The sequence below is a fragment of the Pogona vitticeps genome, chromosome 9, assembly GCF_051106095.1.
Source record: "Pogona vitticeps strain Pit_001003342236 chromosome 9, PviZW2.1, whole genome shotgun sequence".
NCBI lineage: Eukaryota > Metazoa > Chordata > Lepidosauria > Squamata > Agamidae > Pogona > Pogona vitticeps.
Genome location: NC_135791.1, coordinates 5692127 through 5715255, shown reverse-complemented (window position 1 = coordinate 5715255; position 23129 = coordinate 5692127). Strand labels below are relative to the sequence as shown.

At 44.2% G+C, this 23129-nt stretch overlaps 1 protein-coding gene across 2 annotated transcripts; it reads left to right on the top strand.

Moving 5' to 3' along the window:
• Positions 1-3417: 3417 nt before the first annotated feature.
• On the top strand, positions 3418-22102 carry IFNLR1 (interferon lambda receptor 1). Of its 2 annotated transcripts, XM_078379936.1 has the most exons (8): positions 3418-3667; positions 6496-6541; positions 7293-7413; positions 8237-8430; positions 11556-11707; positions 13352-13523; positions 16444-16559; positions 19646-22102. In XM_078379936.1, the coding sequence occupies exons 2-8, from the start codon at positions 6496-6498 to the stop codon at positions 20504-20506; spliced, it is 1662 nt and encodes a 553-aa protein (XP_078236062.1). In that variant the 5' UTR covers positions 3418-3667; the 3' UTR covers positions 20507-22102. The 2 variants fall into 2 exon arrangements, with proteins under 2 accessions (XP_078236062.1, XP_072836306.2); XM_072980205.2 differs by lacking the exon at positions 6496-6541 and having other exon boundaries at positions 3496-3667.
• The last annotated feature ends 1027 nt before the right edge of the window (positions 22103-23129 follow it).

Sequence of the window (23129 nt, the reverse complement as noted above, 5' to 3'; positions counted from 1 at the left end):
ATTGAAGTGTTGGAGGGAGTTCCAAATCTAGGAGGAGCAACGGAGAAGGCCACCCTGCTTTTTCATCGTTTTCATTACTGATCTCTGGTTGTCTCTGGTTGATAGGAAGAATTCACATGGCTGGTGCTGAGAATCCATTATGTCTCGCAGATGATGCTCTGGCTGGCCATCAGCAGTATGTTATATAGTCCTGGAAAAAAAAGGAAATAAGAGGTTCCAGTGATTACACAAATGCACGAGTAGGTGATACCTTTTATTGGACCACTAAAAACAGTAAACAAATAGCAGAGATAACCAGAATATGAATTTATGCTCACCAGGTAAAGACATTAATCTGACGTTGAATTTGGCTACTTCTACCTGGTGAATGAATCAAATTAGAAGCCCTAATTTGTGCTAAAACCTGCTGAATCTTTGTGTTGTCTTTCTCAACCCCCACAGTTAAAAAGAAGCATTTTGTAGCTAGCAATGTGAGGGGAGGCCGTTACAGGATAAATTGCAGTCTTTCGGTTTCAAGGGTCAGGGTAAAAAAATTCCAAACTTCGCTACAGAGATAGTAGACACTCACCCAAACACAAAGAACTGATTGTCTCTCCCAGATATGTAACATTTCTGGACAATTTTTCTGCACCATCCTCGAAGGAGGTGTGCTTAGTGCCTGAGCATGCAGATTTTATTCATGAAACCTTGCTTTTTGTTTAATTTTTTTTAGTGGTCCAATAAAACTCTTCCATTTGTCATCGAGAACACACCGGCCCGCTCACAGTAGACTGTGAGTCCTCATGGAACAGCTTTGCCCTTCCCCATAACCAAGATATGTCTTTAATAGAGATAGACACTTCATATTTTGTACAAATTTGTATGAAATATCGGCATCTCTCCATCCTGAGAATTGGCCCAGGCCACTCACCAGGTTCCGTGTGCTGCAGGGATCCTTCTATTGCTGATTCAGTGCTCCAATCTGGGAAGGAGCCCAGGCGGTCCTTTCCCGCCTCCCTACGTAGCCAATCAGTGAGGAGGTGGAAAGAGGGCTCCTTCCCAGATTGGAGCACTGAATCATCAGTAGAAGAATCCTTGCTGATGAGTGGGCAGCTGCATGTGGAGGTAGAGGGTCTCCCCGCTTAGTTGATGAGTGGGCATCTGCGTGTGGAGGTAGAGGGTCTCCCCGCTTAGTTGATGAGTGGGTAGCTGCGTGTGGAGGTAGAGGTCTCCCCGCTTAGTTGATGAGTGGGCAGCTGCGTGTGGAGGTAGAGGTCTCCCCGCTTAGTTGATGAGTGGGCAGCTGCGTGTGGAGGTAGAGGTCTCCCCGCTTAGTTGATGAGTGGGCAGCTGCATGTGGAGGTAGAGGGTCTCCCCACTTAGCTGATGAGTGGGCAGTTGCATGTGGAGGCAGAGAAGGACGAGCCAGGCTACTGCCCCACCATAGGTGTTGTGCTTTGTATTCTGTACAAATGTGTACAAAATACAAAGAGCCCATCTCTAGTCTATAATCTTTATTCAGAGGTCAGTTTTCTTTGACCTCATAAGTTAATCAAAACTCTCCAGTTTTATGGTAAACCCCTTTCTTTTGCCAAACAAACAGATCTTCTCTGTTCACAAACAGAAGTCCTTTGGGGGAAAAAAGAATGAATGACATATAGAAGTTGTTATAAGCAAATGTTACAGGAAGTTCAAATGGAGAACTAACAATGAGATAGATGGGGTGATAGACAAGGTTAGTAACTGTGTACTGTTCAGTTAATTCTGACTTATGGCAACCCTTTCCAAGGGCTACCATACAGATGTATCCTCCATCACATAATTAAAGAATAAAAGACCATCCAGTAGACACTAAACCCATCACCATCATCCCCATTCTAAAGCTTGCTGCCGAATGGTAAAGAGCTTGGAAAAACCAACCAACCAACCAACCAACCAACCAACCAACCAACCAACCAACCAACCAACCAACCAACCAACCAACCAACCAACCAACCAACCAACCAACCAATCTGTTCATCCTCCTCTTTCTCCTTCTCTCTCTTCTTCCTCTTCTTCTATAGCTCCCTGAATCCTCTTGCAAGTGTGGCCAGCAGCCACACTGGCAGGTAAATTCTAAGAGTTGTCATTCAGAAGTGGGACCAGGTTAAGGACTTAAGAATCCATTACCTGTAGAGGTGGGTAAACATTGTCCCTTTATAATGAATAGCTGCACTAAGAGCTTGGTAAAGAACTGGAGGAAAAGTGCAGCTGAGGTCATAGAAGTCTGGTTTAAATCATACCTTAACATGATTACTGGAAAGTTACAAAAAAGGTGAACCTCCAGGTCCTTCGGGCATAGATGTTACAGAAATTAGGGAACTAGAAAAATGCAAGAAGTCCCCAGAAGTCCCACAAAGCTTGATAGAAGTTATAACATTGTTCCTGAAATCTGGCTGACAAAGCAAGATGAAGATTGTCAATCCAGGGTGTAAGAAAGGTTTCATCGTATATCATCTTATATCATCGTATATCATCTTATCTTTGAGGATTATGGGGTGGTATATAAGCAGCATACTTTGCTTTAAAATCGTTCCACTTTGGTTCGTTTTCAGCTCGTTCAATGACTGGAAACAAACCAAAGTGAGCCTTCCTCATAGAATTTGCCTTATCCTGAAGTGGCTTAAGACTAGAACCACTTCAGGATACTGGCAAATTAAACACTTCTTTGGCTCTGTGGAAGGGCTTGAAAAAGTCAGGGAAAATATTTGCCCCTGTGCTTTGAAATTCTCTTCCCAGGTCTCGGTGACATAAGAAATCCCTTCAGAGATTCAGGATGGGATGTGATGTCAAATAATTTCAATTGGCCTTTGGATGTTATTAAATTTCTACTTCTCTGCTTATGTGTTAAATTAATGTATATCAAACAAAATTATTTTGTGGGTCTTCCAGTGTTGCTGTTTAATTTCTATTTACATTTCTATCATCTAAGTGAAATATTTCATGATTTGATTCTATCTCTACTGTCCTTCCAGAAGCAGGCAAAGACCTTCTTTTCATATATAGGCAAAAGGGATGTTTATATATATTCTGTTTATTTTGTTTAATATATATATATTAAACAAAATAAACAGATTCCAAAAACAGCCCACAAATGGGAGAAAGGAATGAAAGATTCTGAGGAATATCCTAGAGAGGAGAAAAACCGAAGCAGCAGGTGAAAAAAAAAACGCATTCATTTCTGAAACCTTAACTGCTGGATAGCTCAGTGGCTGAGGTCTCCGGCTGTGGAGCCTGAGGTTTGGGAGTTCAATTCCCCACTTGTGCCCTCTTGATAGGGGCTGGACTTGATGATCTTTGGGGGTCCCTTCCAGCTCTGCAGTTCGGAGATTATTATTAAAGTTAAGGTTAAAATTTAAATTTGCAGGGCATTGTCAGCCAATAAAGCTGCAACCTCTGGGCTATAGAAAATGTACAGTATACAGAAAAGGCCAGCCGAAATTCAGCAGGTGAAACTCAGTTCCCTTCGGTGTCCTTTAGAGGGCCGTCTTGCCTTCACACGTGCGGTTCGCTCCGGCCAGGAAGCCTGAGAGCGAAAGTGAAAAGGCGCAGGTATGTGATCCGGATCGACTCCGCTTGCCGGTTTCCCGGATGTCTCATCTCCGGATCGGAGCCCTGGTCTTTCTCGCTTTCTTCAGCCAGATCACAGGTAGGGTGCCAACCCCCCCCCCAAAAGATCCCGGTGCGCTCTTGACTTCTGTCCCGTCCCTGAAGCCAAAGTTTTCAAAAAGTTTGTGGCGGACACGCGGGACCAGAACAGGTATAAGATGTATGTTGGGGGGGGGGGGAGGAATTGAGATTTATGGCCAAAGAAAGAAAGAAAGAAAGAAAGAAAGAAAGAAAGAAAGAAAGAAAGAAAGAAAGAAAGAAAGAAAGAAAGAACAACGGAGGATCCGTCCCACAAAATGCTCTGGCCCTAAAATTGGAAAGTAGCGCGTCTCCAAAGAGTCACGGCGAAAGGGAATGTGTGGACGGGCGAGAATCGTTTCTGTTTCGCACAAGCTCCCTGTAGGTGAGAATCCGGTCCTGGCCTTCAGGTAGCTGCCGAGTTGAGCCACATCTGTAAAACCTCTGCCCCGTTCAAGATACATCACTGCCCAAGGCTGGTTAAACCATTGTGTGTTTGATTGATTGATTGATTGATTGATTTTGGTATTCCTCTTTGCAGGAATAATCTCTCTCTTGAACGTTTGGGGTTTTTTTTTTCCTTCCCCCGCTTATGAACGTGCCCTGTTTTTGCCGCCTAATAGTATCATACTCGATGTTTATAAAGTATTTTACAGTAATTATTTCTTTATTCGTGGACATTATGTGGCTTGTTTGTGGTTTATATGAGTTCTTTGTTGGGTCTGTGGTCTCCTCGGTGATTGGTTGGCCGGCCAGCATATCGGTGGCTGTGCCACAGGTTGACCAGGATAAAATTAATTTATTTATTTATTTATTTATTTATTTATTTATTTATTTATTTATTTATTTTATATCCCGCCTATCTAGTCACTTAAGACCACTCTAGGCGGCTTACAACAAGCGTAATACAATATAATTAAAACAATTTTAAATAAGGGGAGAAACTTTGGACAAGATGGGACAAACACTAGGAGAGAGGAAAAAAGAGGGAAGATCAGGAATTGGCTGAGGGGAAGGCCTGCCGAAACATCAGTGTTTTTAATTGATTTTTAAAAATATAAATAAATAAAATAAAGGACATCGTCATTAGAAATATGAAGAACTGTGCACAGCTCCGAAAGTGAGTTGTCAGAAACCTCGCTCTGCCTAATGGGACCCCTGGTTAAATATATCAAAAATGTTACATATCTCGGGTACAATCAGTTTGCATTTAGCAGTTTGCATTTAAGGCACTGGGTTGTATGCAAAATAAAGTGTTTTTATGCATAAAAAATCTACTATTTTGCAGGGGGGGGAGTCTGAATCTCCCAGAATCTCACCCAGTGACAAGAAAGTTTTTTTTTAAAAAAAATTACCACCAACATTTTACATCACTCTAAAATGGTTTTATTCTTTGTGGGCCCAATGACTCCTGCCAGGTTGCCACTACAGGAATTCTGCCAGATTTTAGTTGGGGTTTTCAAAATATTGTTGTCTCCATTTTGGGCTGTGGTTAAAGCCCAGAAGGCATGGGGCAGAGCGCCTCCATGATCCTTTACGACCTTAAATCCCCACCTCACCCCAGATATTTACCATAGGAAGGAAAGCTGATGTTGATATATTTTGTATAGATTGGGTGGAGCGATTTAAGATAGGTTACCTGAAATGGCTTTTGAAAAAAAGGAAGACTTCAAGAGTTTGCTGTTACAGATGTTAATGTAAAGTGTTTGATCCTAAAGTAGAAGGTGAACAACAGTGATCCTCCAGATTTTTTTTTTTACGGTCACTCCCATCATCCTTCAGTATTGCCTATGCCAGCTAAGACTGATGGGAACTGCAGATCAAAAACATCTGGAGAGCCACCCCCTGCCCTAATGGCATAATAAAAGTAACTGTGGACCATCAAATTAATTCTGATTTATGGCCACCTTTTTCAGGGTTTTTCAGGCAGAGAATACACAGAAGTGGTTTCCCATTCTTCTTCAATGGATTTCCTGAGATTGTACAGCTTGCCCAAGGCCACCCAGGCTGGCTCTTCTCCCTGGGAGCCAGTGAGGAATCGAACCCCCAACCTCTGGCTCCACAGCCAGATACCGTGTTGCCCAGAAATTAGACAGGGTCTTATATTAATTTTTGCTCCAAAAAAAAACATTAGAGCTTATTTTCAGGGGATTTTTTTTCATGTACAACCATCTACATTTATTAAAATATAATCATGTCATCTTCTGGTTGCTGCACAATGGTGGAGGGCAGGCTTTCACTTAACTGGGGCTTATTTTCGGGTAGGGCTTATATGACGAGCATCCTGAAAAATCATACTAGGGCTTATTTTCAGGTTAGGTCTTATTTTCAGGGAAACAGGGTACCTAACTCACTAAGCTATCCAGCCAGCTCCTTAAAAGCATATTCTTATGTACTTATTTCAATCTTTAGAGCAAAGGTAAAGGTTCCCCTTGACAATTTTGTCCAGTTGTGTTCAACTCTAGGGGCGGTGCTCATCCCTGTTTCCAGGCTATAGAGCCAGTGATTGCCCGCAGACAATCATCCGTGGTCACGTGACCAACGTGACTAGACACAGAACGCCATTTACCTTCCCACCAAGGTGGTACCTATTTATCTACCCACATTTTTTGCATTTTGCATGCTTTCGAACCGCTAGGTTGGTGGGAGCTGGGACAAGCGACGGGGGCTCATTCCGTTGTGTGGATTTGATCTTACGACTGCAGGTCTTCTGACCTTGCAGCACAGAGGCTTCTGCGGTTTCACCCACAGCGCCGTCACCTCTAATTTAAAGTAGAGTAGCCTAATTACTTTAACACTTTAATTTGTTTTTAATTTTACCTTATATTTCATATATGTCCATAATTTTAGATGGTGAAACATTCTGATGCAAATAAAGAAAGATTTGATATGAAAGGTTTGTATAGAACTCACTTCCTCCCCAACCCCCCCAACCCCGCTTATCTAACCTGCTGTTTCCTGCCAAGTGGTTTGGGACCTTCCCCTTTACAGGTTTTTGCACCTATATATGATTTTAGCAAAATATTTTTATGTAACCATTCTAGGGAAGGTTCCTCTTTGTGTAGCATTCATCTGGAATACACTGACAGTTGCATTAACCACTAACCAACATTCACACGACTTGATTTTCTATTCCTTGTCTGAGGTGATAGAGCCTCACACACAGATCAACTCCCTCAGGGAAGAAGGAGCCTAGAAGAGTACATTTACTTTATTTTGTATATTTCCTTCTTTCTGCAATGCCTTCAATCAGTCGTACACAAAGTATAGTCCCCCGGGAAAGTTTTATTCCTGTGGGATCCTCTGAAAAGAACTTCCTAACCAGACATGTCTTGTGTTCTTGTTGTGTACCATTAAGTTGGGACAAGCTTTCCGCATCTCTTGACAGAGGTTTCAAGGTAAGTTAGGTTTTTAATGAGAAGTTTTACCACTTCCCCATTCCACTCTGCAAGTTTCCATGGCTAAACAGATCTCCTGAGTCCTAGACTGCCAGTCTGTCCACCATGCCACACTGGCTTTTAATGGCTTTATCCATAAATGGCTGCCTGAGAGACTTCATACGTTTGTGGTCAACCTTGCAATAAGAATTGATCGCATGGCTAGTCCGGTAAAGCAGCTTCCATTCTGACCATCGTTATTTCTGACAGCCCAAGTACTGCTGCCGCCTCCTCGTGACCTTACGCTTCTGTCGAAGGATTTCAGTCTGTTCCTGAGCTGGCTTCCAGATGACAGCTACCCTTCTGGAGTGTCCTATACGGTTCAGTGGAGGTGGGTATCAGAGGGAAAGGAGGGAGGCAAAGCTTCCATCGTCTTTCTGGAACGTTCTGGAGACATAAGGAATCGAAGGGTGAAGGAGGGCCATATCCTGATCGACAGGTCCTCTTCTAGATGACTCCTCTAAGCTTCCACACTTAGAGAAGAGAGCCTTTAAAGAAAACCCTGGTCAGACTCTAGTGGGTGTTTCCTCTGACCTGCAGCTTAAGGATGAGGGACATCATAGTCCATCACATAGGTGGGGCCCCAGTGACAGAGGGAAAAAACTACTGCTAGGCATGTGCATGCATAGAGACAGAAGGCCTGTCTCCCAGAAGAGAAGCCGGGCCGCTGTCTCCGAATATGGTGGAGGCAGAGGAGGAAGACAAGGAGGTGGCAACACAATGTAGGGGGGCGATGGGGCAGTGGGAAGGAGGTAGAGGGGGCAGACTGTGTGGTGAGTGGTTTGTCTTCCCCTTCCGCAGGTACAAACTTTTTAAAAAACCAACCAGTTCATGGTTTGTTTTTTAAAGTTCAAAAAGTTTGTGGGTAGCCACGAACCACAATTTTTGTGGTTCATGCCGATCTCTAATTATATGCCAGTATCATCACACACATAGTCTGTAATTTGTGGGACGGTCAAGGAGTCCTTCCAGCCACACAGCCGATGAACCTTGCCTTCTATTTCTGGTTGAAAACAAACACGGTGTCTCTTTGAAGGCTGAACTTTGATCCCGGTGTTGTTGCCTCTGTTGTCATAGTGGCTGAGTATTCTGCATCATTTCTTCGTTGTCTTTGCAAAGCAGGCTATCATCGTTTTTCTCACTCCCTCTTTCAGAGATCCGTATGATGCTCAGTGGGAAGACGTCCCTGATTGCAGAGACATCTCTGGAAGAAGTTGCAACATAACGTGCGTGCCAAGAGAACTCCACAACCGATACTGGGTTCGGATCAGAGCTCAGATGAGGAGCCGCGCTGGAATGGCTTCCTCCGCCTGGGTGGAGCTGAAAGACATCGATTACGCTCTTGACGGTATGGTTTGCACCTTCAGATCCTGAATCAGCAAGAAACCATAGAGCTGATTTTGCTCATGCACTCTGGCTGCGTATTAATGGAAAAGGAGGTGCTGTTTGCTTAAAAGTTCACTCTTTGACTCAGTAGCCTTAAACAGAAGCCGCACCTCTTCATATTTGCTCGGAGGCTCTCTTTGCCTCCAGGCAGCCTTGCCGGTCTGAAAATAACCTTCTTGAACACTTAACCCTTAGTGGGCAAAACACAGGGTTCAAGACGTGGCAGAGAGGGGCCGGGTGGGGAACTTTAGCACAACTTTTCTATATTAACGCAGCAAGTGGCAGCAAAGTTAACATGTGCATTAAGCTCTTGAAAATATCAGGATATTGATCAGAACACACTTTCCCTTGGCAAGGAAATCAGATCCATGCTGCTTCTACAAAAATAAGAAAACAAGTTCAGTTGGAGCCCTGTGTCTGTGGAGCCAGAATCTGTGGTTTCAGCAGTCTTCTGTCACCCCTGCTGCAACATAGCCCTTGGTGCACACATGCACACCATAGTGCGCACACACCCTTACCTCCTCCTCTTTCCCGTTGGCCAACTCTTTAATGGGTTCATTGGTATCCACGGTTTCACACATCCGCAGGGCGGCTTAGAAACTATCCCTTGCAGATATGGGCATCGTCCTGTACTTCTTAGAGAGAGAGACTGAGTATGAAAGATACTCCTATTTCTAGCTAATTAAGGTGGAGATGCAGAGAGCCATGGCCACCCCCTCAAAGCAAGATGTCTCCTCTGCTCTCTCTCAGAGAGGTTCCAGAAGGGAAATGTAAGAAGGAAAGAAGCAACACTATAAATCCTAAGGCTATGAGCCTAGATTGAAGGAAGGCCAGCACACATCCCAGTAGGTGAAGGACAGCCATCCTCAAGTCAGTCCCTCTGGATCGACTCTTCCCAGTGCAAAGACATACATCTCCTTCAGCGGAAGCTGAGTTGAGTTCAGTCGTCTTCGAGACCTCAACGATGTTTGCACTGAGTCTACGAGTTCCTTCTTGTTCCCCCTGCTTCCATTGTTAGCTCTTGCCAGGGCTTGAAATGGAGGGGAAAGGCAAGGTTTACCAAGAATTAAACTAAGGGAGGAAAAATAACAGGAAGCCCAGTTCTAGCTAACTTAGATGCAGATGTCCGATTGCACCAGAAAAAGTTGCTTTTTAGGGAGAGGAGATGACACCAGCAATACCGATAAGGTAATCTAACCCAGGAAAGCAGTTTCTATAATAAAAGCCTGTTTGATAGAAATCAGAAAAAAATGGAAGTCAGCAGGTGATGGAGGATCACTGAGTAGGTTCCCTTCACGATGATCTGAATGCAATACCAGGTTCCTTGAAATAATGTCTACTCTTAGATAAACGCGTGGAGAAATAAGGAAGGGGCAAATCCATGGAAGGGTTTGAAGGGCAAGTTCTGTAAATAAACATAAAGCTGGTGGAAGGATTTACAAAATCAAGACCATGGTTAAATACCCAAGAAGGGTGAGTGACCTTGGTGGCAGAGTGCGGGACTCCAACAAGTAGAGTAAGGTTTAATCATTAATGTCCAGAGAGGAGGCCGTGGTGGAAGTCGAGAGATGATAAGGGCATGAACCCAAGGCCCTGGTGCAGGGGACAGACACAAAATGCCACAGTCTTTGCAGGGTTATAAAAGGAGAGTGGACATGTGTGGTGATCCCATCTTGAACTGCCATTTTAGATCTCCCCATAAACACAGTTCTTCTCGGAGAAACGCAGCCACCAAGATCTCTACTAGATTCAACTCTTGCTGTTGTTTGTGGTATAAAATTTATAAGCTACTTCCTTTAGGCTCATTAAGTCTTGGGTACTGATGACCAAGCAGTAGGCATGGACAGAACTGCTAAAAATATATATATTAAACACAATCTGTGATCCGGTATATAAGTCAAGTCCTGCCACCCGACCATCTATGAGCGCCGTTACTTTTTATTATTACTGGGCTTCTAACAGTCTAATTCTTAAGCACAGCATCACAAATTCCCATATGCATTTTTCTTTTCTTCCACTGATGCCATTCGCTCTAACTAGGCCTATTGAAGCTTTTAGGACACACCTTTAAATCTCTTCCAGCTCCCTTTGCCATAGCTGTCTCATGCAGACTGTTAGATCTGAGGATGAAAAACAGCCTGGCGCATGGAGCATCTCCATGTAAATGGGAATCCTGATTATTTTCAGTGTTGGAGGGGTTGCACTGTGTATGAAGACATCACTCCCCACCTGAGAGAGCTAGTATGGAAAAGGTGGTGCCAACCAACTGTCTTTGCTTAGGGATCAAGATAAACCTTTTTATTGAATACTTGAATCCCTATTGCTAATGTTTCCTTCTGGATGTTCTTCCAAACTTTCCAACCATCCTCGTCAAAGCATCATTCATCACTGGAGATGGTCACGAACCAGTGATTCAGTGATTCAGTGTGGTTCGTTTACTGGCCGAACAGCTGATCCACAGTTGAACAGCCCACCCACTCCAGCGGGCACCCCCTCAGCGACAGCACCTTGCTCTGTCTTCTCCAGACGCTGCCTCCAAATGGGTGCCCACTGGAGGGGGTGCGGCATCAAACTGCCAGGTGTTTGGCTGGGAAACGAACCGCGACGAACCACCAAACCAGCAGTTCGTGCCCATCTCTATGGATCACTCATTTTTTTCCAAGCTCATTCGCGTTGCCTCATTCCAATAGCGCCTCCCTTTCTCTCGATCTCAGCCAGTCCCCGTCTATATGCAGATACATTGCAACTGGCGTTCCGTGTCCATCAGTCACATTTTCATGAGGCCCCTGACAATGCTTACCCTGCCATAGAGAAACAACAAGCTATTTCATGAATTCTGTAACATCACAATGTGACAAAGCGGTGGGCGTGATATAGCGCTAAAGGAGAGGGAAAAGCCAACAACAGTAGCACTAAGCCTGCATATCCGGTCAACAAGATGGATGGGGGATATCATCAATGTGAAAAAGAGAGCATGTATAAGGAACATTTGGAATTCCCATTGAGGGTTGTCCATGGACTAATGAAAGTCCAACTTTAATCTGTCTCCGTCGAAAGTTCTCTAAATATGTGTCCAAACATTTCTAGTGGAACCTGCGCCCCCAATGTTGCAAGTACACGAGACTGAAAACATCGTCAGAGTGAACGCTACTTTCTTGTACCCATCGTGTGCGAAGGACATCTTGCAGCATCAGGTCTACTACAACTTGGAAACTTGGGAAGCAGGAACAGGGAAAAAAGTGAGTGAAAGATGGCTAAGTCCAGTGCAGGACTTCGCTGTCACATTATAACACACAAAAGAAAAATCAAAATCATGGCTTCGTTGCATTATCGTCTACCTTGCCTATTAAGCAGAGAAGGCATATATGTCAAGACTGGTGATGGTGACCGTGCAGTAGAGATTGGTTATCATTCTAAAGGGGCGACACATTGACAAATAATACAGGAAATGATCCAGGATTTGGACAGATTCATTCTATTTTCCATTTATTACATGAGGTACAAGTCAATGCTAATCAGTCTGGAGTTCCCCATCCACCCCAATCTGTACTTTCTTCCTGTGTTGCCGGGACTTGTACTCCTCCCCCCGCCAATCATATCAGTTCAAGCACGTGTGGTTGGTTGAACCAATGCAGTTCCATGGCTGAACGGGCCAACCTCATGCTGGCTTTCTCCATTCCCTTGTTCAAATTGGAAATAGATGAAACAAAGAGGCACTTGCAAGAGTGCCAGTTCCCATCCACTGCTTGTTGGTTGGTTGGTTGGTTGGTTGGATGGATGGATGGATGGATGGATGGATGGATGGATGGATGGATGGATGGATGGATGGATGGATGGATGGATGGATGGATGGATGGATGGATGGACGGATGGATGGATGCCAAGGCTGATGTGCTAGCTAGGAGACCTAGGAGATCAAAAGAAAAAAGAAATGGAGAATGAGGAGGACATTAATGATCAGCCCTTGTTTACAAGGTCCAGCTAATGAAAGTTTGTTTGCTTTAGACAACCTGATAGGATTGAGGAGGGTGGGGGAAAGGAAGTTGGCAATCATCCCTTGTTTGCAGCTTGTTAAGCTAGCTCTGCTGTAGCTAAGTCTCCTGCAAGTCTGGACAGCTACAGCAGAATCTGCCTTAACAACCTCAAGGGCTGATTGCCAGTTCCATCCTTTCTTTCTCATCGTTCCTATCTGGTCAGCTAAAGTGAATTCACCCTGACTTCCCAGGTGTGAATTTACAGTGGATCAGTCTGTACTTTTCCTACTGTTGCACCCTAAGTCAAGCAATCCTAAATCAAGCACTCTTGAAAAGCTCCTCATCAGAGATTTTCAGCCCTTCTGTCCTAACATGTTGCTTGCACAGTGTATAGTGCATGTTCGTGTTTAGTGTTACGGCCAGCCTGGGGTTTGTGACTTTTTGCTCTCCTAAACATGCCAGAATCACGTCAAGGCTTGCTTGTGGCTTCAGATGCCAGCTTTTTAGGTGACTGCCATGTCAAGAATCCAAGATCCCCATGGATGGAAACCTAAATGGTTTAGCTCTCCCATCTGGTGAAAGGACCAAAGTGGGCCCAGAGGGTCAGGATTACCAACATGCTTTCTTTCCACCTCTATATGCAGCCCAGGCATTGGGGTGGCCACCTTTTGAACTGGCCCTAATGCTTTGCCTTTCGCAATTGCCTGAAACCCACAAACATGGTGTTCTTCCACAATTTTGTCATTCCAGGAAAGCTCTGTTTGTTTCGTTATAGAAGTAGAGCCAGTAAAGGAACCCCATTCACAACCCCAGTGGCAAGCTGAAGTCTACCATTATTATATCTTGTTATCGCTAAGGCTTTTGTTGATCCCTGTGTGTGTTTTCAGTTTCACTTTCTTTATATTTCAGAACAGGTATGAGCGACCAAAGGGGAATGTGATAGAACTTAACATGACACAGTGGCCTAGCGGTAATTACTGCTTCCATGCCCGGAGTTACTTCCAGACAAACGAGAAATGGAGCCACTTCTCTCGGCCGGTTTGTACACAGTTACATGGAAAAGGTATCCTGCAAGGGGCAGGTGAGGGTCCATAAATTTCCAGTCCTTCCTTTGCACATTTATCCTGCTCTAACAGGTTAAACTCATTTGTGGGGCAGGCTTTTGCTGTATGCTGCTGATAATAATAATATAGAAACAGAACAGTTGAGTTGGAAGGGGATTTTAAGGTCCAACCCCTTGCTTGAGGCTGGAATCCAAATCAAAGCAGAACTGACAGAGGGTGGTCCAGTTTTCTCTTGAATACCTCTAGCGTTGGAGCGCTCACCACCTCCTGAGGAAATTGGTTGTACTGCTCTAACAGAGCCTTTTTATATATGGGATTGAATATTGTCCCTTTGAGGGAGATGCAAGGCAGATTGTCAGGGCAGCCTTATTCCGAGGGAGTTTGGCCATGTGACAGCAATAAGCTGGATAATTTTCACACATTGTGTGTTCTTGCCCTTTTTGTACAACTGTGAGAGAGTGTTTTATTAAACCATTATTTGTTTTATTGAAATTCCCGTTCTCTGAAGACCTTGTCACTGTATTACTAGAAGATAAAGAACTAGGTTTCTCTGTAGCAATTGCTCAATTTGTTGCTGCTGTGTTGTTGTTCTTTAGTTGTTAAGTCGTGTCCGACTCTTTGTGACCCCATGGAGCAGAGAATGCCAGGCCCTTCTGTCTTCCATCGCCTCCTGGAATTGGGTCAAATTCATGCTGGTGGCTTCGATGACGCTGTCCAACCATCTCATCCTCGGTCGTCCCCTTCTCCTCTTGCCTTCACACTTTCCCAACATCAGGGTCTTTTCCAGGGAGTCTTTTCTTCTCATGAGATGGCCAAAGTACTGGAGCCTCAGCTTCAGGATCTGTCCTTCCAGTGAGCCCTCGGGGTTGATTTCTTTCAAAATGGATAGGTTTGTTCTCCTTGCAGTCCAGGGGACTCTCAAGAGTCTCCTCCAGCACCACAATTCAAAAGCATCCATGCTTTGGCGGTCAGCCTTCTGTATGGTCCAGCTCTCACTTCCATACATCACTACTGGAAAAACCATAAGTTTGACTATGTGGACCTTTGTTGGCAAGGTGATGTCTCTGCTTTTTAAGATGCTGTCTAGGTTTGTCATAGCTTTCCTTGTTGCTGTTATACAGTCTTCCAAAACTGATAAATTTCATGTTATTTAACTATGTCGTTTTTTGCTGCTCTTGAACTTATTATGGAGGAAAAGGAAGGGGAAACACAGAGTAAGGGGGAAGATGAGGGAAATACTTGAAATTATGGCTGGTATGGGAGAAGACAGAAAGAGGCAGTTGTACATCTTTTACAATTCCGGAGCTTGAGGTTTCTAAGATCAATAAAGAAAATGAATAAGGAAGTCTTTCTTCCCACAAAGGAAGTATAGCTTCTTAAAAAATACTTCTCCTTACAAATGATATTAATCACACAGGTAGACCAGATGGGCGGGGTATAAATCAAATAAATAAATAGGTAAATTAGCAAGTCAGCTGCCACAAAATGGGATGTTGTTTACAAAGCCATGGAGGATGAAGCTACTAGTGATGACTTGTTGTGATGTATGTTGTGTTCTTAGGTCAAAGTGATCATCTCAGGATTCTATATCTTGAGTGCCATCTTGTCACTTCTCAGGGCTTTCTAGAGTTACTTGGTCGATCAGTCTATGAATCAGACAAAGCTTGAATTTTGGAAGGCAGAGCCCAAGAGTCTCCCAGCCAGCCTCCTTTCTGGTCTTGACAGGCCTCTGGTCTGATCCAACGGTGCTCTTGTTATGACGTTTTATCCGCACTTCACTGGGGCTGGGACTTCCAACACATTGCAATTCAGAAAAATTAAAATGGCCACCACAACTGGACCTTCCAAGGTGCTCAGAACTCTGGACCTCCAAAAAAAATAAGGTCCTTCGTAGGCCTTACCCGCATTACGGCTATTTGCCTAGCGATACGATGTGGAGAGTTTGCTCCATCTCTTCACACTTACTTTTTTGATTCCAGCCTTTTCTAAAAGAGTGTTCCCCTCAGTCCTCTTGGGCATACCCAGATATTTTATGCTCGGGGGGGGTACTAAAGTTCTTTCTCCTTACAAAGGAAATAAACCCGGCTGATAATAAAAAGCACTGAAGAGGAAGTGGCCAGGGAAGCAGGGCAACTGAGAGGAGGCTGAAACCACAGGACGGGATAAACCGCCTCGCATTGTTGAGGAGATTATGATGAGGGCAGGAGTGGTCTTATTGCCATACCTTGCCCTGGGCCCCGAGGGTCCTCAAATGGCCTCCGTCTCCCTATCTCTAGGGGCTTAGATACATTGCTGAGCATTTCATTCAGGATGATAGCAAAAGGCAGCAAGTACCTGTGAGAAAGGAGCACGATCCACTGGAAAGATCTGTATCTCCACAGAGTAACTATATTGATTTATACCACTTTTTAAAGAGTCTTGACTTGCTCCAAAAGATCTAAGGGAAGTATTTCCCCCCCCCCAAGAGTCTTCTCTTAGAAACTGGTAATTTTCTTCCCCCTTTTTTTCTCACTAAGCAAAACCTGCAGCTGGGAGGTCTAATACACTGCTTTTCAGAACAATTAAAATGGCCGAATACAGCTGCAACGCCTCCAAAATGTTAGGAAGCAGAATCTCATGAGGCAAATAAATTTCTGTGGATCTGCTCAGCGGTAGAGCGCACGCTTTACACGAAGAAGGTCCCCAATTCAGTCCTTGTCTTCTTCAAGTAGAGCTGGAAAATATTCCTGTTTGAAATACAGGAAAGCTATTCCTGCCGTTCAGCAGCAATAGTAATAACTAGGTGGGCCAGGAGTCTAAAAGTGCATATACAGCAGCACCATAGATCCTAATTTAATGTAGACTCCTCACTTCCCAAACTCCATGTGTTTGTATCGTGAAGAAAGTGTTGTGGTCTCTTCACATTTTCTTTTTAAATTGTTTTTTTTTCTTTTGCAGCAGAAAACTGGACATTGATTTTTCTTCCCTTACTGCTCGTGGTCTCAGCTGGTCCTCTTAGCGTCTACGTCTGGTGCAGACACAAGCTTAAGCAAGCCAAGACGCCTCAGGCTTTGGTATGAGAAATATAGCTGGCTTTTGAAATGGAGAAGGCAGATGTTAGATTCTCTCCCCAGTTAACAATCCCTGTTTGGGATTCTTGTCAGATAGCTCAGAAAGGCTCGGTCCTTTTTCCTAAAGTTGTGGAAGATAGCCAAGGGAGATGACGGACCAGTGGAGACCTCTTCAGCTTCAAAGATCATGTCTGGAGAAGGGTCTAAATTAGCCATAGAACATATTTCATAGAAGCGTAGAATAACTGAGTTAGGGATGTGGTGGCGCTGCGGGTTAAACTGCAGAAGCCTTTGTGTGCTGCAAGGTCAGAAGACCTGCCATCATAAGATCGAATCCACGCGACGGAGTGAGCTCCCGTCGCTTGTCCCATCTCCTGCCAACCTAGCAGTTCGAAAGCACATAAAAATGTTGAGTCAATAAATAGGTACCACCTCAGTGGGAAGGTCATGGCGTTCCGTGTCTAGTTGTGCTGGCCACGTGACCATGAAAACTGTCTTCGGACAAACGCTGGCTCTATGGCTTGGAAACGGGGATGAGTACTATGTCCTAGAGTTGGATACGACTGGTCTATATCTCAAGGGGAGCCTTTACCTATGATGCAGTATTGCTTTGGCTGTGTTTTTAGTATTGCTTGTGTTCGCCATTTCCCAGAGTGGCTTTTGTTTGCTCCTTTTCAATATTTGTAGCTTTGGGGACGTGTGGGTGTGTTCTGGGCTGAGCTTTCAGCTCAAGTAGGTGAGCCGTGAGTTGTAGCTGGTCTGGCCACTGCCTTCCAGAAATGCAATCTGAAGTCCTAGAAAATACAGCTGCATCCTCTGCAATGGGGTGCGCTTAGCAGATGGACAGTGTGATGGAGAACCGTGTGGAAAGTATTTTATTTATGCATTTAAAATCTTGCTAAAATCTTTTTAAAATATTGCAATCTCAAGATATCATCTTCCTCCTTTCTTCTGAAAAAAAGGACCCAAGGTGGCTTACATCATTAAAAGACAATATTTAAAACTAACAACAGTGAGTATACGGTAAAGGTAAAGGTTCCCCTTAACAATTTTTGTCCAGTCGTGTCCGACTCTAGGGGGTGGCACTCATCCCGCTGTTCAAGCCATAGAGCCAGTGTTTGTCCGAAGGCAATCTTTCCATGGTCACATGGCCAGTGTGATTTAGACACAGAACGCTGTTTACCTTCCCACCGAGGTGGTCCCTATTTATCTACTCGCATTTGCATGCTTTCGAACCGCTAGGTTGGCGGGAGCTGGGACAAGCGACGGGTGCTCATTCCGTTGCGTGGATTCGCAAATACAAATATACAAATACTAAAAAAAGATCAAACAAATAACATACTAAAAACGGTAAGCAAAAGCAACGTGAAATACAGATTCAAAGCAGTCTATTTAAAAAAACAAACCCACTCTGGCAGCTAGTCATTCAGGGAAAGCTTGCCTGAAGAGAAAGGCCATCGCTTGCTTGCGGAAGGACAGCCAAGATGGGGCCAGGCTGTCCTCCAGTGGGAGGGAGTTCCAGAGTCTCGGAGCAGCATCAGAGAAGGCCCTCCTCTCCCGTGTTCCCACCGAACACACCTGCGAGGGTGGTGGGACTGAAAGAAAACCTTCTCCTGATGATCTTAATACCCGAGCATGCTCATATTGTGTGTGGAAAGAATGGAAATGGCCGGCGATCCTGTTGCAGGCTTCGAGAACAGTCTGAGTACTATTGGCTGGAATCCATTTCTTTCATTTAAAATCAGGGATGCTGGCAATTCTTAGGGTCCAGCTCCCAAGTCCCAAATCTTGAGTCCCAATTAAAAACAAACTTTGCATGAACTGCAGACACAGGGGCAGAGAGTGGAAACGAGGAGGAACTACAGAGGGCCACCAAGGCAAGAGAAGAACCCAGTAAGCTTGCTTTGGCAATGACAGCGTGCATTTTTTTACAGCAAGTGTGTGTATGAAACCAGCTCCTACTTCTTCGGCCAGCTCTGTCAGAAATAATCAAGAGTGTTCACTTTGCTCTAGCAAAGTTGCTCCACACGCAGTCCTTGGCTAATTCCCATGTTGAACACTCACCGGCATTCCGAGATAGTCAAGCACTCAAATATTTGATATATGATTTCTGGGGTGTTGGTTACCATTTGGCAGCTGGCATGCGTTAACCGACATATCATGCTGCCCGCTACTGTGTCTTTGTCTGATTCATTACATGATTAGTAGCCCTCGCCAGCCGGTGAACCGAGCAATGGCATCTTTCCAAACCTCACGTTTCAGTGCCAAGAGTGAACTTGTAAAACAGTTGCTGTGCGAACCGGGCATGCTGCCACGGAGAGATACGAGCCTTTTGTACAGCTTATTGATTTTAATAGTTAGTCTTTTAACTGGTCATCATCATCATGTGACATCAAGTCAATTCTGACTTAGGGTGACCCTTTTCAGGGCTTCTAGATAAGAGACTACTCAGAAGTGGTTTCCCATTCGCTTCCTCTAGGGGGTGACCTGGGACTGTGCAGCTGGCCCAAGGCCCCCCAGGCTGGCTCGTCTGGAATTGCACAGCGAGGAACTGAATTCCCAAACTTTGGCTCTAAAGCCAGACACCTAACTCAGTGTGCTAAATTGTATTTAATCTGTTCTCCACAGCTCACGAATTGTCAGCAAAACAAGAGGGTTTGGGATTTGAAGGGGGCACTCATTGAGTAAAAATGTATTTTATCACTTTTAAGCCTATCAGAGCTTCCAAAGTGATATGCGACAGACCAAAACAATCTTCAGAAAAAGATTAGAAATAATTCTTTAAATGCTAGTGTTCAAAAACCCAATGATCTTTAAGAGTTGGTCGGAAGTATTTCCAAAATACTGCCTGAAAACCAGTTTGGAAGGCCAATGGAAACCTCGCCTTCAGGATTTGAATGAAAATATTTACTTAAACACCAGCAAAAAATGTGTGACCTTGTGTTTACACATGATGCCCTAGCCTTCCGCTATTTAGCGCGGTCGATCTATACTAGTTTTACGTGGTTTTGTTTTCTAAAAATCCAAAACTGATGCAAATCCAGTTGCATTTTTCCAGACATTAATCTGCATTTTCTCTCTCCGATCAGGATTTTTCCACGTTCAACAGTCCAAAGAAGCTGTTTGAATTTGGCACCATGGAAGAAATCGTACTGGATGCCCTCCTGTGCACAGAGTTGCCTTTAGACGCAGGAAAGAGGAACAGGCTCCCTCATCAGATAACACGGTCTCCTGTGTGTTCACTGGCAGAAGACGATGATGAGGATGAAGAAGACGAAGATGATAGCGGTGGTCCCATACCTTACACGGAAATGCACAGATTCAAAAAGAAAGACAGGGATTTCCAAGTGGGCACGGATCAGAAGGCGCTCGATCCATCGTCCCAGTCTGGAAATGCCCAGCCTCATGGGGAGTGTTGGCCAGTGGTGATGATGCCAGGACCCTTTGATTCAATAGAATGGGTGACAGAAAAGGCTGTTTCTGGATTCTCCAAAAATCTGGGGGGCTCACTTTCGGAAAACTCTTCAATGGATGATCCCCTGGACTTTCCTATCACTTCTCCAGTTGCCAGAGGAGAAGGACAGGAAGATGCAAATAGTGACATAGACTTTTGGCCTCGCATGCCAAGACTGACAGAAGGACTTGACCTTGTATCTCCTACCAGGAGGCAATTCATGGCAGCGAGAGACCACCCTGAAGCCACCTGCGGACAACTGGACGTCTCGTGGCTCCTTGAGGAGCAGCTTATAAATCAGGAAAGTTTTGAAAAAGACGTCAGCAATTGCAGAGAACTCAGGGAAGAGGTCCCTCTTTTGATGGCGTCTTGTAAGGAGGACTTAGAAAATGAGACACTGGGAGGAGATGGAGATTCTGGAGTTTTCTCCAGGTCTAGGTTTCACGGTTATGAGCCCAAACACATACCTTATATTGCAAGAGCACAAGTTGGATAACTGAGGTCCGCATAACATCATATTCCCATCAGACGTTGCTCCTAAGTTTATTTTTATTAAAACCTCTTTAGGGTATGATGGCCTAACATGTGACGATAATCACAGCAGGAAATGGTTCCCACATTTTCTTGCTGTATCAAAAGCAAATCGTTTTGTAAAAGAGAAATATAGGTAAAGGTTCCCCTTGACATTTAGTCCAGTCGTGTCCGACTCTAGGGCACGGTGCTCATCCCCATCTCCAAGCCATAGAGCCAGCGTTTGTCTGAAGACAGTTTTCTGTGGTCACGTGGCCAGCGCGACTAGACACGGAACACCGTTACCTTCCCACTGAGGTGGTACCTATTTATTGACTCGCATTTACATGCTTTCAAACTGCTAGGTTGGCAGGAGCTGGGACAAGGGACGGGAGCTGCCTCCGTCGCATGGTTTCGATCATACGACAGCAGGTCTCCTGACCTTGCAGCACAGAGGTTTCTGCAGTTTAACCCGCAGGGCCACCACGTCCGAGAAATATAGAGAACAAAGAAGCACGATTGAATTGTGCTTCCTATTTCCTCATTTACTGCTACCTCAGAAATGTCTCTCATTGCAGGCTTAGCTGTGAAAACCGAATTCTTCTTCCTAAGTTTAGAGTCTATCCATCAGAAAGAAACAGATCCCACTGCATCTCAGTTCGGGCTGAGGGACATGGGGAAATTAGCCCTAATATCAGCTTTCCTCAATCTGTGTCTTCCTAGTATGTCAGACAACACTATTCACTATCCCCAGTCAGTGGATTTCTAATATGTCAGACAACAGTATTCACTATCCTCAGTCAGTGGATTTCTACAAAATTCCTCTTCATCAGTATTGTGAGTTTTGAAAAGCTGCTGTCCATCTTTCCCTTTAGTCGTTCATCATGAAGCTGAGGGCATAAGCTGGAAATCACCATCCACGCATTAGCAAAGTTGAGGGTGATCCAAACAGTGTTTTCTTAAGGAGATTAAATTAAATACTAAAAGAGTTTAGTATGCACCTCTCCTGCAGTATGCTGACTCTGAAATTCCTTTTGCTACTGCTAAACGGTTTATTTAGGTAGCAGTGGTTCTTTTCCGTATGCACCAAGAGTCATCTGGCATTTCTCTAAACCCTTGTTGAATAAACCAATTCCAGTTCATCAGTAAACAAGGCTGCCAGCTCTCAATTGGGAAGTCCCCTGTTATCCCTGTTAAGCTTGCCCCTGAAGATAAGCCAGCTGCAATTCCTCCAATTTCTCTTTCCGATTCATTTGTTCTCTCCCTACGATAGTAATCAAGGCTGCTGGCATGCCACTCGAGCTTAAAAGAGGAGAGAAACAAAGGGAGTAAGGGATGGTCTCAGGAGGCTCTGTCTCCTGATTCAGTAGAAAATCTAAAGTGATTGGAGATGATAGGCAGAATCTCAAGGTTGGAAGCTGGCAACCATATGCTGATAAAAGTTCAATGTTATGTGCAATGCACATCTGTATTTTCCGGAGGATTGTGTTCCGTTAAAATGTTCGGTACTTATATCACTGAGTGTTTCATATTTTATTCCCTTAAAGGGGGGAAAGAATAAATACTTGGAGAAAAACATCCAGAGATGTTTCTTGTGAAATGTGTCGCTAAGAGTCTCACGCACTTGAAGATGTTATAGAGTTTGGGAATGTGTGGTTCAATTCCTCTAGCTATACAGGGACTCACAGAACAGGATAGTTTCACATTCCACAGAGTAGTCCACCCCTTTTCTCATTCAGCTGGCACTTAACAATCTCAATAACTCACTCTGAGACATTTGAAAGAGACAGCATTAAAGATTTTGTTACTTGCAATTGAACAGATCAAACAGCAAACTGATAAACATGGCTGCTTTCAACAACAAAAAAACTTCAACTGTCTCTTGACAGGGAAAGAGCTCAGAGCAGAGAGGCTGGCTTGTCTTTGAATTCAGAGGCAAGAAAGGAACAATTGGTTCATGCTGGATAGATTGACAGTCATCTCGGTCCAGAAAGGTTCCTTCCATCTGAGCCTACTAAAGGCAGCCTGCAAGGTTGCAAAAATTCCAACGGAAGGCAGTTACTTACGTACTTCCAGGGGAAGGAATGAAGACAAGCACATTGATTTGAAAATAGAATTTTAGTAAGAACTTTCAGCTCAAAGTGGGAGCTCTCTCTCTCTCTCTCTCTCTCTTTGTCTGTGTGTGTGTGTGTGTGTGTGAGAGAGAGAGAGAGAGAGAGTAACACATGCAGCTACCTCCCATGTCATGTTTTCCAACAGCGATGCTGATTTTTTTTTTCATCTTAGCAACAGTAGGTGTGTTAAAGTTGGGACTTCCTCTGACTGGCAGTCATGTCCCCCATCGTCATCAGTTATGATGATGTTTCTACCCTGTTTCTGCTGCAAAGTAGAAATAGAAGCTTACATTCATGATCATTTTAAAAAAATATTTTTTTAAAGGATACACTCATAAGACCATTAAAATCAGCTTAATTTGAAACACTTTAAAAATCATTAACATTTCCTGTTACAGAATGTACAGAATGAAAAGCAAGGCCAGCCCAACCATTAGGCTAACATTACTTGTTTATCGTGATGGGTTGCAGTCCGTGTTGTTGTTTTTAAATTTG

What these genes read in the sequence shown, in the direction of transcription:
- IFNLR1 (XM_072980205.2), top strand. Translation starts at nt 3,610, where the DNA reads ATGTCTCATCTCCGGATCGGAGCCCTGGTCTTTCTCGCTTTCTTCAGC. An exon ending in TCCTATACGGTTCAGTGGAG is followed by an intron (nt 7,414 to 8,236) that starts GTGGGTATCAGA and finishes TCCCTCTTTCAG; the next exon opens with AGATCCGTATGATGCTCAGT. An exon ending in CATCGATTACGCTCTTGACG is followed by an intron (nt 8,431 to 11,555) that starts GTATGGTTTGCA and finishes AAACATTTCTAG; the next exon opens with TGGAACCTGCGCCCCCAATG.